General features: G+C 44.1%; 1 protein-coding gene across 1 annotated transcript in view; it reads left to right on the top strand.

The window, feature by feature from the left end:
• The window catches only part of ryr1b (ryanodine receptor 1b (skeletal)), a 142,712-nt gene extending 121,222 nt beyond the window's left edge, over positions 1-21,490 (top strand). Inside the window, exons 89-105 of the mRNA XM_079514493.1 lie at positions 2,844-2,925; positions 3,495-4,798; positions 7,055-7,155; positions 9,136-9,313; positions 10,134-10,220; positions 10,343-10,609; positions 11,638-11,768; positions 12,883-12,925; positions 13,255-13,388; positions 14,500-14,560; positions 15,222-15,368; positions 16,152-16,286; positions 16,860-17,016; positions 17,633-17,697; positions 18,174-18,274; positions 18,475-18,526; positions 19,110-21,490. Of these exons, the coding sequence (XP_079370619.1) occupies positions 2,844-2,925; positions 3,495-4,798; positions 7,055-7,155; positions 9,136-9,313; positions 10,134-10,220; positions 10,343-10,609; positions 11,638-11,768; positions 12,883-12,925; positions 13,255-13,388; positions 14,500-14,560; positions 15,222-15,368; positions 16,152-16,286; positions 16,860-17,016; positions 17,633-17,697; positions 18,174-18,274; positions 18,475-18,526; positions 19,110-19,205 (3,141 nt within the window). The 3' untranslated portion in view covers positions 19,206-21,490. The remainder of the gene's footprint in view (positions 1-2,843; positions 2,926-3,494; positions 4,799-7,054; positions 7,156-9,135; positions 9,314-10,133; positions 10,221-10,342; positions 10,610-11,637; positions 11,769-12,882; positions 12,926-13,254; positions 13,389-14,499; positions 14,561-15,221; positions 15,369-16,151; positions 16,287-16,859; positions 17,017-17,632; positions 17,698-18,173; positions 18,275-18,474; positions 18,527-19,109) is intronic.

Here is a 21,490-nt window from a genome sequence, read left to right as displayed (position 1 = left end):
GGTCCAGAGCGCTTCCAAAGTAGACTGACTAGATTGTTGCTTGGTTCGATTATCTGCGTTATTGGTACAAACAAGCCCAACCAATTTTTTTCCCGGATAACGACAATAAACATGAATGTCAGAAACCGATTCCTTATCTATATAGATAAGGATCATGTGTAATGGCTTCTATTTAGCCTCCAATTAGTTTTCCCTTGAGGACCTACTATACTGTAGGTGAAAAGAAAACCAAAAAGGAATACAAACATGAAGTAATGTTGATGGGTGTGTGTTCTTGTGTGTGACCCTGCTAGATGCACCCTGACCCCGGACAACGAAATGGCGTAAGAGGAACCGGTGTCGCTCACTTCCATGTCACTTCATCTTTAGGCACTGCAATGCCACATTAAATATGGCTTTTATCTCATAGTTTATCACTGTGTTCTGCATGGCCTCACCTTTATTCTCTCCTCGCATTGTCTGCCTTCAGATTTTCTTTCTTTCTTCCCCGTCGCATATACCTTGGAATGCCATCTTTGGTTTTTGTTCATTTATTATTATTATTATTAGGCTCCACGATAATGTTAAAGGTGCTATAGATTGTGTACAAAGATGCTAACGCACACCAAAGTCCTTGTAGCGAGCGGTGCCGGCCCACGGGAGAGAACTGCAGAGGGAATCTTGACAAAACAAGAAAGTGGTCCGCACAAGCCAATAGCCAATACTTTATTAGGAGGTATTAGCAGGTTAAGACAAATGAATCCAACGTTTCGGCAGTTAAGCCTTCCTCAGGCTTTTCCCTTTTCCCTGATGAAGGCTTAACCGCCAAAACGTTGGATTCATTTGTCTTACACTCATGTGTCCACAACTCCAGTGGTTACAGTCCAGTGCACGCATCATTTCATGGTCAAGTGGAGTCAGACAGAGACTCGGGTCTTGTCGATGGATGAATCGTTCATGATAGAGTAAATAAAATCATTGTATCATCAAATTCAGCCATGCCCCCCCCCCCCCCCCACACACACACACACACTGACTGGCAACCACTGATTGCTGAGGATACAGAGATACCTTGTGGTATATACGAATATAATTAACGACTCACAGACACAAGCCACCGTAAAACCAAATAGGTCAGACATCTTACAGAGATAAACAAAACCTTCATTCTGGACCTGTTCAAATGATGGATTCAAAATCATACTGTAATAATTGCTTTGATGAAAAAGTAATTACTTTGTCGTTTTCTTGTTTTGCATCCTATGTTCTATCCTAGTTTTGGACGGAAACCAAGGTTTTTTTTTGACTGGCAACTCTTCTGTCTGTTCTGGTTATCATCTCCTTCACATTTATACTATACATCTTAATGTCTTCTGTCTGTTCTGGTCATCATCTCCTTCACATTTATACTATACAACTCTTCTGTCTGTTCTGGTCATCATCTCCTTCACATTTATACTATACATCTTAATGTACCCCCACCCTCTAAACTAAAGCTTATAGGATGATCTACCGGCTCTGAATCTGCGGGGGGGTCTTTAGTGATGCGTTTAACATACAGCACAACAAGTGCGGTTAACATAAATGTTGCTACGATTACTGTAAAGCAAAGGCAGGGGGAGCCACCCTTCTTTCATAATGGTGTCCCCTCCTCAAATCCAGGGTATTCATTTAACTCTGACACAAGCAGGCCTCTAGTTTGAGGGTGGTACACTGGCACACTCGTCCTAAACCTAATCAGTGCACGTTTTATGAAATCTCCCATCGGTGCAGAGACGTCCAAATATTGTTCGCTGAAATGGTTGATTAATGACGGCTACATCTAACCAGCAAACGAATATTACATCCCATTTTAATTGGGGGTCCACAGACCCATAACCAAATGGTAAAGTGAAATGCATTAGACGTCATTGTTCTTGTGGTGGGTTGTCCCTTTTCATTAAACTTCTCCTCTGCTGGGTCAAACCGCCCAACCCAACAATCGTGCCGCCTGACAAACGTGACTGCCAGTAAACTTGAGGCCTCCGAGTTAAATATCCACTCCACATTTTACTGAGTACCAGCTGCCTTATTGTGCATTTCCACTTGTGTCTGGCTGTCCATCACATTCAGTTTCTGTGGTATTTAAGGTATTTTTTTTTCCGTGCAATGTTAAAAACATTTAAATAAACATCCAACATTTTGTTATCTCAAAAATGCAAACCCCCAGGATCTTTGGTGGAGTAGAACACACTCGGAGGTAATACGTAATACCTTACTGTTTTGTCTCTTAGAACAGGGGTTCTCAACGTTTTTGGCCGGGGACCCCCGGAAATGCTTTGGCAATGTCTCGGGACCCCCGCCCCGCCCCCTCCCGACCCCCAATATAAATTGACTGCTACAATAACCTTAAACCATTTTGGGCGGGAACCCCTTTTGGTGTTTTAAGCATTGTTATAATTTAGCTATTGAAAAATAGCAGATCTACAAGCTCATAGCGCGCCACCGAGTGGCGCGCTACGAGCTTGTAGGTCTGCTATTATTGAAAAATCGTGAAAATAAGAATTTAAAAAAAAATCTATATATATATATATATTTTTTTTTAAATAATTTGGGGACCCCCTAAATAATTTGGCGACCCCCCGAGGGGTCGCGACCCACGGGTTGAGAACCCCTGTCTTAGAATGTATGACCTTTTACACAGTTCATTTTGTACAGCAGTATAAGCCTTCCAGGAGCAGCTAAATCCTACACACACCGTAGTGCCGCCACAGTGTTGCTTGCCCACAGGAACAAATTGTCCAAGCTAATAAGGAGTATGAATTAAGCATTGTTTCTATTTGTAAGTGTATCTTCCTTATGGGTGTTTCGACTGTCTCTTCCAGGACTCCAGCCAACTCGGTTTGCTCAAAGAACTGCTGGACCTGCAGAAAGACATGGTGGTGATGTTGCTGTCACTCCTTGAAGGTAAGTTTGGCCTTTTGCATATAGCGACTGTACTGTACGTACAATACGCACTAGATGTGCACAAATGTGACCGGATTTGAATGAGAGACTGCCATCGCGCAAATTCCAGCTTTTCACCAGAGGAGAAAGCTTTTTTTTTTTTCCTTTTTCCAAAATGAGTTAATAGCACAGGCAGACTCTTCACATACTAGAGCATGTCTGAAATAAGTGTCAGAGCTGAAATCAACATGTAAATATGAAATAAATGCTTAAACATGTAGCTAGGTGTAATGTCCACAGAAGTGAACCTTTCAAGCCTGTTTTCTCAACTCACTGTTTTCTGCAAGACTAATATTACTCTATAAGCCATATCTCCACAACTGGTTAATAAACACCAAACATATTAATAATACTAATAAATGAAAACACCAATTTTTTGGGGGGATCCTATTGTTTCGAATTTGCTCAGTTTGAAGAAGAAATACGGAAAGTTATGATTTATTACTATACATGTGTATGTGTATGATATTGAATTCACAGGGATATTATGTATTGTGTTATTTCCTAAATGTTCTTCTCTTTGTTCTCAGGCAATATTGTCAATGGCACCATTGCCAGGCAGATGGTGGACATGCTGGTGGAGTCCTCCAGCAACGTGGAGATGATCCTCAAGTTCTTCGACATGTTCCTCAAGCTCAAAGACATCTGCGCGTCGGACGCTTTCCGCGACTACGTGACCGACCCCCGCGGGCTGATCTCCAAAAAGGACTTCTCCAAGGCCATGGACAGCCAGAAGCAGTACTCTCCCGGAGAGATCCAGTTCCTGCTGTCCTGCTCAGAGGCGGACGAGAACGAGATGATCAACTTTGAGGAGTTTGCCGACCGCTTCCAGGAGCCGGCGAAGGACATCGGTTTCAACATCGCCGTGCTGCTCACCAACCTGTCGGAGCACGTCCCCCACGACGCCCGCCTCAAGAACTTCATCGAGCAGGCCGACAACGTGCTGAGCTACTTCCGCCCCTTCCTGGGACGCATCGAGATCATGGGCGCCAGCAGGAAGATCGAGCGCATATACTTTGAGATCAGCGAGGCCAACCGCAACCAGTGGGAAATGCCCCAGGTCCGAGAGTCCAAGCGGCAGTTCATCTTCGACGCGATCAACGAGGGCGCGGAGAGCGAGAAGATGGAGATGTTCGTCAACTTCTGCGAGGACACCATCTTTGAGATGAACATCGCCGCGTCGATCTCCGAGCCCGAGGGCGAGGTGGAAGAGGAGGACGACGAGGAGGAGGAGGGGGGAGGGGCGGTGGAAGGCGGAGAGGGCGACGACGCCAACGGGGAAGGGAAGGAGGCGGCCGAGTCCAGCTCGGCCTTCGCGGACTTCTTGAAGAGCGTGGGCGAATTCCTGAACATGTTCACGTTCCGCAACTTGCGGCGACGCTACCGCAAGTTACGGAAGATGACGATCAAGGAGATGGTGGTCGGGCTGGTCACCTTCTTCTACACGGTCCTGATGGGCATCCTGATGTTCGTCTACACCGTATGCAAGGGATTCTTCTTGCTCATATGGAAGATTCTGTTTGGCGGAGGCTTAGTGGAAGGCGCCAAGCAGATGACGGTGACCGAGCTCCTCGCCAGCATGCCGGACCCCACGCAGGATGAGGTCCACGGGGACCTACCCCCCGAGCCAGGGGCCAGGCAGGTGCAAGACACGGACGGAGAAGGGGAACAAAACGAAGGGGAAGGGGGAGAGGAGCAGGAGGAGGACGGAGAGGAAGGGGAAGGAGGCCGGCAGCCTGGTTTCGACACCCCCGGGGGTCTCGGGGACTTTGGCGAGACGACGGCGGAAGAGCCCCCGACGCCAGAGGGCACTCCCCTGCTCAAGAGAAAACTGGTAAGAGAAATGTTTTTTAGTGGTCGTGAGTGTGTGCGTGCGTGCGTGCGTGTGCGTGCGTGTACTGAAACTGAAAGTCACCTGATGTGATATCAGCCTTTTGATTGGCTGTGTCATTAATGTTTCCAAAAGGTTAGAAAGAAAATCTACATTGGCTGTCCCTGGTGCTGAGAGGCTTCAGCACCAGGGACAGCGACTGCAGTTAGGTAAGGTGGCTGAGAGGCTTCAGCACCAGGGACAGCGACTGCAGTTAGTTAAGGTGGCTGAGAGGCTTCAGCACCAGGGACAGCGACTGCAGTTAGTTAAGGTGGCTGAGAGGTTTCAGCACCAGGGACAGCGACTGCAGTTAGGTCATTTGGCTGAGAGGCTTCAGCACCAGGGACAGCGACTGCAGTTAGGTAAGGTGGCCGAGAGGCTTAATCAGCACCAGGGACAGTGACTGCAGTTAGGTAAGGTGGCTGAGAGGCTTCAGCACCAGGGACAGCGACTGCAGTTAGGTAAGGTGGCTGAGAGGCTTCAGCACCAGGGACAGTGACTGCAGTTAGGTAAGGTGGCTGAGAGGCTTCAGCACCAGGGACAGCGACTGCAGTTAGGTAAGGTGGCTGAGAGGCTTAATCAGCACCAGGGACAGCGACTGGCAGCGGGGTGAAATCAGCCCTCAACTGCTTCTGACATACTGTACAATGTACATACTAGGGGCAAGGCTTCCCTCACTTTGAGTGGCACCTGCCTTTCTGAAAGAATTACCAGCTGATTAATGCATTTCTGATAGAAATACAGTGTGATAAATGTATTTAACACTGCCATAAAATAAACCAAAACATAATTGTTTCCCAGACTTTTCTTCAACAAAGATGGCGAAAGCAAACATTCTTTGCTCTGTACTTATCTGTAAGGTACAAAACACTGAAGTCCTTAAACCAGAAACCTAACCCTTACCTGCACTGACTCTGTCGCGGTCTAAAACTTTACTTTATCGGCAAAAGAAAGTTTTTTGCGGGAGACTTCTCCTCCCCGTATTTCTGTCAGAAGCTGTTAAGGGCCGATTTGCCAGCGACTGCAGCTAGGTAAGGTGGCTGAGGGGAGATTTCAGCACCAGGGACAACCACTGCATTGTTAAGGCGCTACCCTAACTGGGCCCTACTGGGCCGGCCCGAGGCTCGGCCTGAGCCAGACCCTAACATTTATCATTTAGGCTCAGCCTTACCCGAAAACGATGGGCCGGGTTCTGGTATAGGGTCGGAATTGGGCAGAATTTTGAGAACACAGTAGGTAAGGTGGCTGAGGGGAGATTTCAGTTCCAGGATAGTCTCGTGTGGCCAGACTACATCCCACAATCTCTGAATGCTATATATACAGTACTGTGGAACTACACCTCCCGAAAGCCGAGAAAGGAAGCTGTCATCTGTTTTGTCATTTACGTTGTCAGTGCTTCCTTTGCAGACTGTATGACGGAAGCATTTGAAAATTGTCTGGCTCAAGAGACTATAATATGTAACTCTGGTGGAGCTGCTTAGTGGCCAACAGTTGAAGACTGTGGTTGTCAGTGTTGATTTTGTCGACTAAAACTAAGACCGTCGACTACCTTTTTTCAAGAGACTATAATATGTAACTCTGGTGGAGCTGCTTAGTGGCCAACAGTTGAAGACTGTGGTTGTCAGTGTTGATTTTGTCTACTAAAACTAATGTCTGTCGACTACCTTTTTTCACTGACGAAAACTAAATGGAAACTAAATAAAAACTAAGCTATGATGACTAAAACTAAGACTAAATATATTGGACAATTTCGTCAACAAATAAAAACTAGAGTAAATTGTTAGGAAGGGACTAGTGGACAAGAGATCCAGTACAAGTCATTTTACACTTGGTTGCATGCTGAAAATTGCCGATCTACAAGCTGCGACGCGTTTTCAGCAAGTGTAAAAACAGTCATTACGACGGCATCAAGGCCCGCCAAAATACATTTTAGTCGACTAAATCAACTGTAGATTTAGTCGACTAAAACTAGACTAACACTAAAACATGCCAGGTGACTAAAATGTGACTCAAACTAAATTAAAACTATTCAAGGGACTATGACTAAAACTAAAATCAAAATGTGCTGCCAAAAACAACACTGGTGGTTGTAGTGAGCAGCACCATGCTACATGTATGTACTGTATATGTATAACGATGTGAAAGCAAAGCAGAGCGTCTAGTGCTCTGTCAACTCTCTTATTGGATTGAAGATCAATAACAATGACGTGTGCTTTCTAGTTAACTGCAACGACAGAAGGACAGGAGGGAGAGGTAAAGGAAGGAGAAGCAGCAGAGACCCAGGCAGCAGAGGAACCCCCTCAAGAGGCCGAGAAGGCAGAGTAAGTTCTCTCATATGTATTTATGTGAAAGTTAAGGATCAGAGCTACAATAATATGAGCTATCGTGTTCACTTTTATTCAATGACTATAAAGGCTCATTCGTAGTCTGGATTTTCGGTGGTGAGGTGACCACCGCTCCGGTGGTGAGGTGACCACCGGAGCTGTAATAAGCATCAGGAGGGGGTGGGGCGGAGGTGAGCGGGTGGGGTCGACATGTGCCCTTACTGGGCTGCATTCACAAATTCAAGACACCTGTCTTGCGTTTGTCTTGTGTCTGTGTTTAATGGCTGCTCCAATGCATTTACAATGGACGCCCATATGGTTTGACCAAACATTTTGTTTGATGGGGAGGAGGGGGGGCAGAACACATCCATCAAAGCTGTGTTCAGACACAAGTCAGGTGTCAGACACAAGGCAGGTGTCTTGAACGCAGCCCAGTAAGGGCATATGTCGACCCGCCCGCTCACCTCCGCCCCACCCCCTCCTGGTGCTGCGGCCATCTTGGAAACACAATATAAACAATGGGAGAGGGGCGGGGCTGAGATAATAATAATAATAGTACTATGCATGTACACAGCGCATAACCCACAGTCTGCAAATACTTGCAGTATATGTGCATATCCCTGTGTATGGGTATGGACTAGTAATGATACATTATTAACTAGAAAAAGTGCCCTTCTGGGCACAGGTCTCCACCAGGAGGATAGGACTGTGTGTGATGTTTGGCAAAATGTTTAGGAGTAATATAAACATGTTTTTTTGTTTGTTTGTTTTTTGCAACAATTTTCTTCATTTTGTTGAGGAAATGCAGAGCCAGATCACTCATAGCATCTCTGAGGATATAATTCTGGATGTGCAGCATTTTGAACGAAACAGGCCACTCCTGAAAACTTTGGAAGGCAATGTTAGCCAATCAGTGTAGAATCTGAGAAATCCAACACTCGTCTTGATCACATGACTACAGACTTGCGTGAGATTTGGATGAAATCTGTGCGACTAACATAAGCAATGTGTTTAGCAGAAATCGGCTTCATGGTGGAGCTATAACTGGCAGATGTGGAGGGATGCAGGGGAAATGTTTTTCCATGGCCTCTAGGGAGTGCGCATACATAAGTATACAGATTGATGCAGTTATAGCTAAAAACAGGAATTGGCCTGTTATAGCGCCACCATGAGGCTGATTTGGAAAATAATGAGTGGCATGTCGTCCTCGGCCTAGTGGAAATGTGCGTGTATAATTTCACGGAAATTGCACACTGTTTTTGTGATTTGTGGCATTTTGTTCGAAACGGACCATTCATGTGAGCTTTGGAAGCCAATATTAGCCAATCAGGATGGAAGATGGGAAATGGTGCAAATCCGTGTTGATCACATGACTATGTAGATAGTGTATACCGAATTGTGTGATGTATGGATAAAATGTGTACGGGTAATCTACAGAAATGTGTTTTGCCTAAATCGGCCTCATGGTGGCGCTATAACAGGCCGTTGAGGAATATGTGGGGCAGAGGTTCATCGTTGGCATCCATGGAGTGTGTGTGCACAGTTTGGCATGGATCGGGCCAACGGTACCGGAGATTAGCTGATAACGGACGGACGGAAGGACGGACGGACGGAAGGAAGGACACACGGACGGACGGAGTGCAAAACATACTCTCCCCCCATGCCTTCGGCCTGGTGGAGACAATAATTAGCCACTTCCTATACGTGGTCGTTTTCCTCTGTCCCGCCATGCACATACTATAAAATAACCCATTAAAGCCAGGAAACCCGTTTTAGATTCTTGTATTGGCTATTCAAAAAATAGCAGAAATACAAGCTTACAGCGCATATCACTTTGTTCCACGCTGCGAGCTTGTTCATCTGCTACTTATTTTGGGGCAAGGGGGGGGGGATTTCTACTGATTTTAGAAGTTAGAAGCCATTTGTAGAGTCGGCCTTAATGGTCGAAAATAAACAATACTATGACCACCACTCCAGCACGGAGAACGGCGAGAAGAAGAAGGCGGAGGCTGAACCCGAACCCAAGGTCAAGGTGGAGGAGGAGGCTCAGGACGAAGAGGATCTGTTTCCCACCAAAGCCAAGAAGGAGAAGAAAGGCGCGGAGGAAGGCTTTGAGCTGTGGAACGAGCTGGAGGTCCAGAGGGTCAAGTTCATGGTAAGGCTTTGAGTGTGTGTGTGTGTGTGTGTGTGTGTGTGTGTGTGTGTGTGTGTGTGTGTGTGTGTGTGTGTGTGTGTGTGTGTGTGTGTGTGTGTGTGTGTGTGTGTGTGTGTGTGTGTGTGTGTGTGTGTGTGTGTGTCAGTGGTTCTCAACCTTTTCATGTCAAGAACTGTATTCACCCCCCCCCCCCCCCCCCCCCCCCCCATCTAAAAATTATGTTGAGCCAGGGACCTCCAGAAGCAAAGATTTTTGTTAAACATGTCAACTTAAACAAACAAATAAACTAATGAATTTATGAATTAATTCGTTTTTCATGTGTTTATGAGGTGACAGTACTTCATTAGACCCCTTGGTGTGGTTGTTATGTGCGATGTTGTCTTCCCTTTGTATTTAGAGTTTGTTACTGGAGGCTGAAACCTTTGACAGTCAAACGTGCCAATGAAAAAAAACTGTGATATCAAAATATCATCCCCTCATAGCGCCTCAATCTTTGAATATTATATTATTTCACGGCAAACGTTTTTAACTCATATCTTTGCTTGCTGGGCGGGGGGGGTGGGGGAGGGGTCCCTGCTCCCTGGAAGTTGGAAGAACATATTTTCAGATGGGGGTCGCGACGGCCAGATACAGAAAATGTTTGGGGTCCTTGACATGAAAAAGTTTGAGAACCACTGATATTATAGAAACATTTTGTAGAGACATTTTTGTAGTATCTGGTCTCAGTCCTATAAATGGGTTTATGTTGGCAGCATTTTTTTTGTATTGTTCTGTTGAAATGGCTAAAGAATGTTTCCACCGTTTCTTCTCCTCCTCCCAGAACTACCTGTCTCGGAACTTCTACAACCTGCGCTTCCTGGCTCTGTTTGTCGCCTTCGCTCTCAACTTCATCCTGCTCTTCTACAAGGTCAACAAACACACACTGTACACTCTAATACAACTAATACAAACTATTAAAAACTATGTTAAGCTTGAAGCCACTGTTTACTGGCTCAGTCAGTCACTCTGTGTTGTCTTCTCCCCTTCCAGGTGTCCAACAGTCCCGAAGGCGACGACGACTTTGAGGGCTCTGGCATTATCGAAGGCTCTGGCTTGTTCGAGGGTTCCGGCGCCGAGGAAGAGGGCTCGGGAATGGACGACATGGGCAGCGGGAGCGAGGAGGAGGAGGACGACGAGGGAGTGTTCTTCTTCTACCTGGAGGAGAGCACGGGCTACATGCAGCCGTGCCTGTCCTTCCTGTCCATCTTCCACACCGTCATCTCCTTCCTCTGCATCATTGGCTACAACTGCCTCAAGGTGCTCGTCCCACCCAATCCACAATTTAGTTACACCGCCATTAGCGCTAGCATCCCTTCTCTGGGTATGTTCCTAGTAGACGAACATTCAGAGAAAATAAGCGGAAGAACATTCTGTGAAAGAGTATAGACTCCTGGGGGACCTGGGTCAAAAGTCTAGGGTTTAAGTGGTTAAAGAAACTATAACATGCATTTTAAATTCAGACTTATTTCGAATGGTTTGCGCCTAAATCACCTGCACTCTGATATAACCAGTTCATGTCATTTCTTTCTGGCCTCTCAGCTGCAGTACCACAATGTCCTGAGGTGGTGGGGGCGCTGATATGCAAATTCTATTTGAGTCATTATACTACTAACTAGACCTGTACGTGCCGTCACAGTCGTTCACCGGCCTACTTGGGAACGATGCAACTTGGGAACCTAATGATATATGTTGTCATAGCACCTGTTTTAACTGTCTGCCGGTGTCCCACATGGAGATCTGTGTATGTGCCTGTGTGCCTGTGTGTGGGAGACTGCAAACTGAAAAGTGTACTTGGCAATCAATTCGGCCCACTGGCAGAGCCTGATTGGTTGAGCCTCAATTGGCTGAGGCAGAGGCTGGAAATTGCACAGGTGAAAGGAGTTGGCCTCATTAGGCCCACTGGCAGAGCCTGACCATAGCCTTTTGTGGTGGTTCTGGAGAACCGTGGGTCCGACCGACTCGATACCTGGCACTGCACTCCCTGTGGGGGTGTGGAACGTGTGTGTCGAATGTGAAGTCGGTGGGTGAAACGGTTCTCGAGTTACGTGCATTACAACCGTACACACACGTACGCATGCACACACGTACGCATGTGCAGAGACGTTGCGTCATTATATTGTAGATGCTAGATAAAACCAGGCTTGTTTCCATAATACATTCCATGCCAGCTTGGAAAATCGACAATGGCAGACAACGCTGGCGGTTTTGAAAGAATAAATTCATGAATTAGTAAAACCTGGCAGTGGATGTGTTTTAACAGCCTGTTTGATGTCACGCTGCTATAGGTGCCGCTGGTCATCTTCAAGAGAGAGAAGGAGCTGTGCAGGAAGCTGGAGTTTGACGGCCTCTATGTCACAGAGCAGCCCGAGGACGACGACATCAAGGGACAATGGGACAGACTGGTGCTGAACACGCCGTAAGTCACCGTCATGACATACACCGTACACCGTATGTACGTGTACACCATACACCGTTTGCGACATTCACAATCATAATTACAAATGTGTATTATATACTTATTATTACCACATCGCCTGTGTCGGGTGGAAACCAAACATGTTACCTTTCAGGATTCAAATTGAAAAACAGCAAATGTAGCAAAAGGTGGGCACCCTGGGTCGCCATTTTGAAAGATTAAAAGGGCACATAATGTGTTTTAAATATATCTCTGTTGTCGGGAAGAAACCAAAGTCCAAAATGTTCATTTTTCAGGAAATGAAAAAACTAAATTTTCAAAAAATGAAGATAACCTTGTATATTTTAAACAAAGCAATACTGCCTCATCAAAGTTGGTATTCTGACTTTGTATATTGTCAGCATGTGTCATTATATTATCACCACTTTACCGATAAGAACAGCGGACAATGGATCTCCAGGCAAGCTCACACAATGCATTCCCATCGTGTGAAAGAATGCCCCGATGCTTCACAAATAATAGGCAGGACTTTAAATATTACAATAACTTCTGCAAAGAGGGATTCACGGGGGCGGTGTTGCAGTTTCAGTAAACAAGTGAGAGAAATGCTGTATGAATTAATTTCTTGTCAGAAAACTCCTCAGAAAACAGTACATGGATTTGTAGACATTGATTTAATTGTTTTCATAACATTAGCGTCAGTGCTAAGTTTCATAAACAGGTACACACGCATAGTTACTTTTAACCTACGGGACTGCAGCAGCAGCTCTGTGGCACGCAGGGCAGAGGGTGTGGAGTTAGTTGCTTTTACCGACAACTTGAGGATGCAATGGAGTTGAGAGGTTCTTTCCAAAGCAGGTTGATACTTTTCATTAGTTCAATATTTATAAAATAATAAGTTAAGTGGCATGACTGGCATCCTCCCGACAGCGACGTTTTTTTTAAACTCAAATCTTTGCTTCTGGGGGTCCCTGAAACATAATTATTTCCGAAAACTGTTAGGATTTAGAAGACATGTTTTGCCTCAGGTCTTAATGGATTAACATCAACGTGAAGCGGGGCCACTGCATCCAGTGCCTTTAATAGCGTTTTTTTGTTTTGTCATTTCTCACAGCTCATTCCCCAACAACTACTGGGACAAGTTCGTGAAGAGGAAGGTACGTCTTCATGTGTGCTTTAGATTAGGGTTGTCGTCCCGATCGGAAATCAGGGCCGATCGCGTCCTTTACTAATGATTGGAATCCGATCGGGAGCAAAAACGATCGGGGACATCCCTAGTATCAACATTATATCCATATCATGATATTAGACTGGATATTGTCTGTGATGTTGGATATTGTACTATTGCAATATGGCATAACTGTTCTATAAAAATATAAATATCGGATCGGGGGAACATCCTGATCGGGTTCTTTACATTCTTGTTTATATTTCGACGTGTGGGGCATACGTTATTTTAAGATATTTCTGCAACGTGGTGTCTTAGGTGCTGGATAAATATGGAGACATCTATGGCAGAGAGAGGATTGCAGAGCTTCTGGGCATGGACCTGGCCTCTCTTGATGTCAGTGCCATGACCCACGACAAGAAACCTGAGCCTGACACCTCCATGCTGAGCTGGTAAGCATTGGCATCCAACTTTTTTGTTTTTTTGTTTATTTTATTTTGAAAAAGCAGTGCAGGCCAGTATAGAATACATATTTCTTAAAAGTGCATTCAGTGATTTGGGTGATTTGGAGGGAAAAAAAACAGTCCGCCCGGGTAGCAAGATGTGCACATGTATGCACACGCTCTATAGTAGTGGGGGGAAGTGCAACAAGACAACAGCACGCACACCAAGGCCCTGCTCGATCATGATTGGCGGAAGGCCCCCTCTCTATCCTGATTGGATGAAGACTTGGCCACCTAGCCAAAAACGAAACCTACGGGGTTTTTTTACCCCAGGGGCTCACTGGGGACAGGGAGGAACTCCTTATATGGTCAGCACACTCTATAGTAGGGAGGATTATCACAACAAAACAAATAAAGAAGTGATATTTCAATTGAGTGAAATCACTGAATATACCTTTAAACATAGAAAGGTCATTGGTGCATTTCCCAGGTTTTGTTTCTCCCCCCTCGTCCCCCTGTCCCATGTCATCCCCTCTCCATGTGACTCCATCGCCATGTCTCTCTCACTATGGATGGATTACGTCATTATTGGACTCAAGCTGGACTCAATCAACTTCAACAGTCTTTTGAATAGTTTTCATTTAGTATTAGTCACATTTTGGTCACCCGGAATGTTTTGCCGTTAGTCTAGTTTTAGTTGACTAAATCTACGGCTGATTTAGACGACTAAAATGTATTTTGGTGGGCCTCGATGCCGTCGTAATGGCTGATTTTATGCTTGCTGAAAATAGCCGATCTACAAGCTCACAACGCGTCGCAGCGTGACGCGTTGTGAGCTTGTAGATCGGCTATTTTCAGCATGCAACCAAGTGTAAAATGACTTATACTGTATCTCTCGTCCACTACTCCCTCCCTTTAGTCTAGTTTTCATTTATTGACGAAATTGTCGATATATTTAGTTAGTTTTAGTCATCACAGCTTAGTTTTCATTTAGTTTCCATTTAGTTTTCGTCAGTGAAGAAAAGGTAGTCGACGAACATGTTTTCGTCATAGTTTTAGTCGACGAGAACAACACTGATCAGAGCTGAAAGGAACATTATCTCTGATTGTGTCTCTACAGGATAACATCTATTGACATCAAGTATCAGATGTGGAAGAACGGAGTTGTGTTAACTGACAATGTAAGTACAATCATCACTCTAGAGGATATTGTGGGAATTGACCTGGCTTTCTTTGGTAGTAATATTTAATTGCCTATTTTTTGCAGAATGTTTGCCTATTATGACATGGTCAGAATAGGTACATTATCCTATAGGCTAACACAAATAGCCAATCTACATGCTTGCAATGTGTCGCATTGCAATGTATTTGCAGATCGGGGGGGACTGCCATTGGATTTTTTTGAATTTTCGTTTCTTTTCATGCTATATGAAAGCAGGGAATCATAGCTTCAAATTGACACATTGGTTGTTCAGTTTTTGGAGATATGGCTTATAGAGTAATTAATGTCTTGCAGAAAACAGCGAGTTGAGAAAACAGGCTTGAAAGGTTCACTTCTGTGGACTCTAACATTACACATAGCTACATGTTTAAACATGTTTAAACATATTTACAGCTCTGACACTTATTTCAGACATGTATGTGAAGAGTCTGCCTCATTTTGAAAAAAGAAAGAAATAATACGTTTTTCTCCTCTGGTGAAAAGCATGGAATTTCCGCGATGGCAGGCTCTCAGTCAAATCTGGTCACATTATGATGGTGTTCAGATGGAAAAAGGGTGGGGTTTAATTGGTTTAAATGTAAGATTTGATTTGACGGTGACCTCTCGTCTCCCTGTCTTAGACCTTCCTCTACTTGGTCTGGTACTGGCTGATGTCCATTCTGGGACATTACAACAACTTCTTCTACGCCACACATCTCCTGGATATCGCCATGGGTGTGAAAACCCTCCGCACCATCCTGTCCTCCGTCACCCACAACGGCAAACAGGTGTGTTACTTTAACTTAAGTGTAACTGCTTCTACTTTATCAGCCACATCCTGTGGTAGCCCCTTAAGATAATCACTTTATGTAGACTTAGATAGCATTTTATACAGACTTATAGCATGTTACGTAGACAGCACTAGAATTGCATTTTATGTAGTCATAGCACTTTATAGTATATATTAGGGATGCACTGAAAGCGAAATTCTTGGCCGAAACCGAATACCGAATATAGGAAACAGTTGGCCGAAAACCGAATACCGAATATCCGAATATGATTAATATTACATATTTTTTCCTACCATTGCTGTCATGGCCGTACCTTAAATCTACCTGATTTAAGGCAAAATAAATGGTTATGGCAAAACTTAACTTAAATAATAATCACTATCATGGGTCCATAAAACATTTATTCAGCTCTTTTGAATGTATTAATTGCATACACTATTCGGTGATATATTTTCTGCCTATTCGGGCCGTAACCGAATAGGCCGAATATGCATTTTTAGCCATTTTCTGCTGAATATTTTCTGCGGCCGAATATTCGGTGCATTACTAGTATATATGTATATTATAGTATAGTATGTATAGTTTCATTATATAGATATTCCACGGTTACGTTCTTAGCTTACGCATGTTTCATGATAACTACTTTTTATGTATGTGATGTATTGCCATGCTTTTGTTCTTGCTTAATGTAAATCGCTCTGGATTAAGAGCGTCTGCTAAATGCCTAAATTGTAAATTGTGTTTTTGTGCAACTTTAACGTGGTTTTGTGATAATTCCAGTTGATGATGACAGTGGGCTTGCTGGCGGTGGTGGTGTATCTCTACACTGTGGTGGCCTTCAACTTCTTCCGCAAGTTCTACAACATGAGCGAGGACGAGGACGAGCCCGACATGAAGTGTGACGACATGATGACTGTGAGTGATGCACTCCACCATTAGAATTCAACATTTAACCCATTTTAGACCTAAGTTCGATTCTATAAATGCCTTCTGAAAAACCCTATGTTTCATCTATGTCAGTCGCTCTCAAACAATTTCATGTCAAGAACCCCCAAAAAATATATGTAATTGGCTGCGGAGCCCCATCTGAAAATATGTTGTTTCAGGGACCCCTCAGAAGCAAAGATTTGAGTTAAAAACGTTCGCTGTCAAAGAATATATTCAAACATTTGGGCCACATTTTCACGATTTTTCAAAAATAGCTACAAGCTCGTAGCGCGGCACCGAGTGCCGCGCTATGAGCTTGTAGATCTGCTATTTTTCAATAGCCGAAACATATCATACCGGTAATGCTTATAAATCACCAAAAGGGGGTTCCCGTCCAAAATGGGTTCAGAGTGAACACAGTTTCTTTCTTTTTTTTAAGTGGCTTTTGAAGTGGTTAAGTAAGACACATCATTGTATTGTGTCATTAGAGTGTGATGTGAACGATGCTCCCATAGTGACCTCCTCCACCTATCCCTGTCCTCTCTCCCCTTCATCCTGCAGTGTTACCTGTTCCACATGTACGTGGGCGTGCGAGCCGGCGGCGGCATAGGAGACGAGATCGAGGACCCGGCGGGAGACGAGTACGAGCTCTACCGCGTGGTCTTTGACATCACCTTCTTCTTCTTCGTCATCGTCATCCTGCTGGCCATCATCCAGGGTATATACGCTGCGCACCGGTGTTGTTCTCGTCGACTTGAAACTATACCTTGAGACTACCCTTTTTCCCACCGACGAGAACTAAATGGAAACTAAATGAAAACGAAGCTGTGACGACTAAAACTAAGAATAAATGTACTGACAATTTCGTCAACAAATAAAAACTAGACAAAAATGTTAGGGAGGTACTAGTGGACAAGAGATCCAGTATAAGTCATTTTACAGTTGGTTGCATGCTGAAAATAGCCGATCTACAAGCTCACAATGCGTCGCAGCGCGACGCGTTGTGAGGAAGTGTAAAATCAGTCATTACGACGGCATCAAGGCCAAAACACATTTTAGCCGACTAAATCTACTGTAGATTTAGTCGACTAAATCTACTGTAGATTTAGTCGACTAAATCTACTGTAGATTTAGTCGACTAAAAATCGTATGATATTCAGTCGACTGAAACTAGACTAACAGTAAAACATTCCAGGTGACTAAAATGCAACTAAAACTAAATGAAAACTATTCAAGAGACTATGACTAAAACTGAAATCAAAATTGTGCTGCCAAAAACAACACTGCGTCCAAGTAGTTATACAACATCATGTGATACTCTGTCTGTCTCTCAGGTCTGATCATTGATGCCTTTGGTGAGCTGAGAGATCAACAGGAGCAGGTCAGAGAGGACATGGAGGTAAGACCACTTTTTACACAAACCTTTTCATGTCAAGGACCCCCAAATTGACACTAATTAGCCCTGCGGACCCTCCATTTGAAGAGATAAGCCAGGGACCCCCATAAGAGAAGATTTTTACGGCTCCAGCAGTGATTCTCAACCCGTTTAATTTCAGGGACCCCCAGTTTGACATGCATTAGTCTACAGACCCCCATTTAATGGCATTGATATCTCTGAAAAGGACCCCCAATTTATATTGTAAAATCAATGTTAATTTAACTCTGCGAGTGTACAAATGGTTCAATTTGTACACCCATTTGGTTCCAAACTATCATTTTGCTGGGGACCCCCTGGAACTCCCTCAAGGACCCCTAGGGGTCCCCAGACCACCACTTTGGGAACCACTGTTTTACACCATTTTTACACAAATGTTTTGCCAGCTTCAATGTTATCCCTGAATTTACAACACTGGTCCATCTGTGTCCTCTGTCCAGACAAAATGCTTCATCTGTGGGATCGGCAGCGACTACTTTGACACGACTCCGCACGGCTTCGAGACGCACACCTTAGAAGAGCATAATTTAGCCAACTACATGTGAGTTATCTACAGTTGGCACTATAGCAGCATGAAATGTCAGAATATGGCATTACTGTTTATTGTAAAGCCACATTCCGAGATGTGGCTTTACTGTGTGTGTGTGCGTGTGTGCGTGCGTGCGTGCGTGCGTGCGTGCGTGCGCGCATGCGTGCGAGCGAGGTGCAGTTTTAAGTCGTTTTCCTTCTCTTTCCCTGCAGGTTCTTCTTGATGTATCTCATCAACAAGGATGAAACGGAGCATACGGGACAGGTCAGTTCAAAGTCCTTATCCCTGGCTGTTCTACAGCATTCACTAAACCTTAGCATGTATAACAAGCAAGCCCAGGTGGATACCATTCATACGTACGTCAGAACGTACTGTATGTAGAAGCTTCTTTTGTCTTGAGCTTGTTGTGGCTCAGAAGAAGCCAGCCATCTTGAAAATCCTTTATTTGCATGCAGCATTGCCAGATTTTGCGAGAGCATTTAGCAATCAGGTCTATGAAAGCAAGCCCACAAGAAGTGACTAGGTCACATGAGCACTTTAAACCTATATGCATTGGATATTTGAAAATAGCAGATCTACAACTGATATTTTAAGATTGTAGGCTATTGTATGTAGGGGGATTCAAGCCCAGTTAGCCAAGATACCTGATAAATTAGTTTAGCCTGTCTAGATATGGTCAAAAATACGGGGGTCACTTTTGTTGATGTTTTTGCTCTAAATTATTGATTAATTTTGTGTGACATTGTATTGTAGTTTGTGATTGATTGTTTGAAAGAACTTATGTAAAGCGGACACTTCTTATGAATAAATGAGTTAAAATTAAAATGAAAATCTCTGCTGCTTCCAGGAGTCGTACGTGTGGAAGATGTACTCGGAACGATCCTGGGACTTCTTCCCGGCTGGTGACTGCTTCAGGAAGCAGTATGAGGACCAGCTGGGATAAATAAAATAACCGCGGACACATCGCGGTCTGTGTGTCGGAAGAAGGACGACAGAGGGGGAGAGGAGGAGGAGGAGGAGGAGGAGGAAGAAGTGAAGAAAAAAACCAAACGGAAATTAGAGAAAGGAAATAATTGCTTTTCAGATTTTTCAGACTTCGCTTTGTCTTAGAGTTCAAAACGGAGAGACACAACTCGGGACAGGATTCTTGATCTGTTGTCTCTCTCTCTCTCTCTCTCTCTCTCTCTCTCTCTCTGTCCTCAATGCTATGAACTCTTCCAACTGCACTTTTGTATCGCCGTGGGGAATTTTGAGTGATTTTAGAGAGAGAGAGAGAGATCTAACATTAATATATGATGACTGGAGGAGTTTGGGGTGTTTTTGGATCCTTCTGTAAATACACTACACAGCCTTTTTTTTGGGTGTAAAATATTAAAGTTGCGTCTCTGCACACAAATCCAGCTGCCTCATTCAGAAGCTGTTGCTGCACACATGTCCAGTGCCTAGAGTTCATTTTAAGCGCTTTAATTTGTGTAGTAGTTTCAGTTTTGTAACCATGGGACGTTTTATTTGCGATCACAAGGTTGAATGCGTTTGTATGGGTGCCGTTCTGCAAGTTATGACAACGTTGTCATGCTTTTTTTTCCCAGCACACCGTATATGTGGCATTTTCTTTTCATTGGGACTTAACGGCGCATCTTGTTTGGAGTCGGTAGGGAGCATTTGAAAGCATTTTGATTTGTGATGAGAGCAACTCCCAGCAGTGCCTTCGACGAACGTCACGAACCCAAGCAGTCACATTGTCCACTAAGGCTCTGGTCTCTCCCTCCCCTCTCTCTCTCTCTCAAGACTGTAGCAGAGGAGTTGTGGGGGGGTGTCAGGGGGTCTTCCGCCACCAGGGCCAACCATGGTTCATTTAGGGGCCAATCTAGAAGGTCCCCCATGCTTGCTGCATTGTTTTTTTGTTCTTTTTGTTTTTGCTCTTAACTTATTTGCTTTTATTTACTGATTTAAAAAAATAGTCATCATCACACGGACTATTCCTCTTGTAATGACAGCAACTAGTCTGTCACTCACCAGATCATAGTCCCGTCCCCCCTTCCTTTTTTATGCACAATACAAATGGTGGTTGGAAAGGGGGAGCACTGCACAGTGTTCCTCTACCCTGCAATGGTACAAAGACCCCCTTTCTCTGTCAAACGGAGCATCTTCGAAATGACTAAGATGAATCATCTTGTGACGGACATGATGATAGATAGTGTAGTCATGTCTATGTGATGTATACTTATATATATATATAACACATTTTGCATTATCAAAAAAATCACTTTGCACTCATAAGTCTTATGAGGGCGTTCCCTGGCTGTGTGCCCCCCTCCTCAGGCAGTGTCTCTGTGCCATCCGTGATCGATGATGGCACGTCATTGATCGATGGGGATCAGTGACGACCTTGCACACATACATACAGTAGGAGGATGCCAGGGTTATATTTATTTATTACTTACTACTACACAGGTCTACTGTAAACTTCTGAAATATGACTCTTAGCCCTGTTCCACTGACAGGCGACACTTTTATGCACAAAATAACGTCATTGTTTTTTGTCGTGCATTGAATTGCTTAAGGAATGTATTTAACGTATACATTGTGGCCAAAGTGTCATCTGTAATAACGGCATAATGACTAAGGCTGCTTAAGAGGCCTTCTGGCAAAATACATATTTTACATAAATGATAGATACATATATATTTTTTCTTTAGGGCTTTGAAGATGTAAAACGATCCATGCTACATTGTTGAAAGTAAAAAGTAAATGTGTACTGTTTTTTGGAAATCCACATTGGTGAAGAAAACAGTCATTTGAAGAATGTGCCCAGTTTGCAGTCAGAGGAGCAGGGGAGCTTTTTGTGTTTTTTTTTGCTAGTTACATTTTTTTTTCTATAGCAATTTTTTTAAGGAGGAAAAAAGTGCATATTGATTATTTTTCTCAATCAAGGACGTTGTGCGGGATGCGTTAACAGTTTTGTAAAACTATGCGACCTTCCAAATAGACTGCCTAAATGCAAATGTGCACTCTCTCCCCATATTGAGTTGCTATCGTTATGGTCACTCATTGTGTGACAGAGTGACAGTGTTGGTTTGCGTAAGAAGCTGACGTGTGCATTTGCTGGTATGCCGCTCAGAATTCTACAGTGAAAAATAGAGGTCACTGATTTACACCTGACCGAGTGCTCTCTGACTGACCCTGTGTTTCAATACAGAATATAATAAACAGAATATTTTAAGATGA

The sequence above is a fragment of the Electrona antarctica genome (assembly GCF_951216825.1).
Source record: "Electrona antarctica genome assembly, chromosome: 11".
Classification (NCBI taxonomy): Eukaryota; Metazoa; Chordata; class Actinopteri; order Myctophiformes; family Myctophidae; genus Electrona; species Electrona antarctica.
The sequence above is the reverse complement of the archived record's forward strand: the minus strand, read 5'-3'. Positions and strand labels throughout refer to the sequence as shown.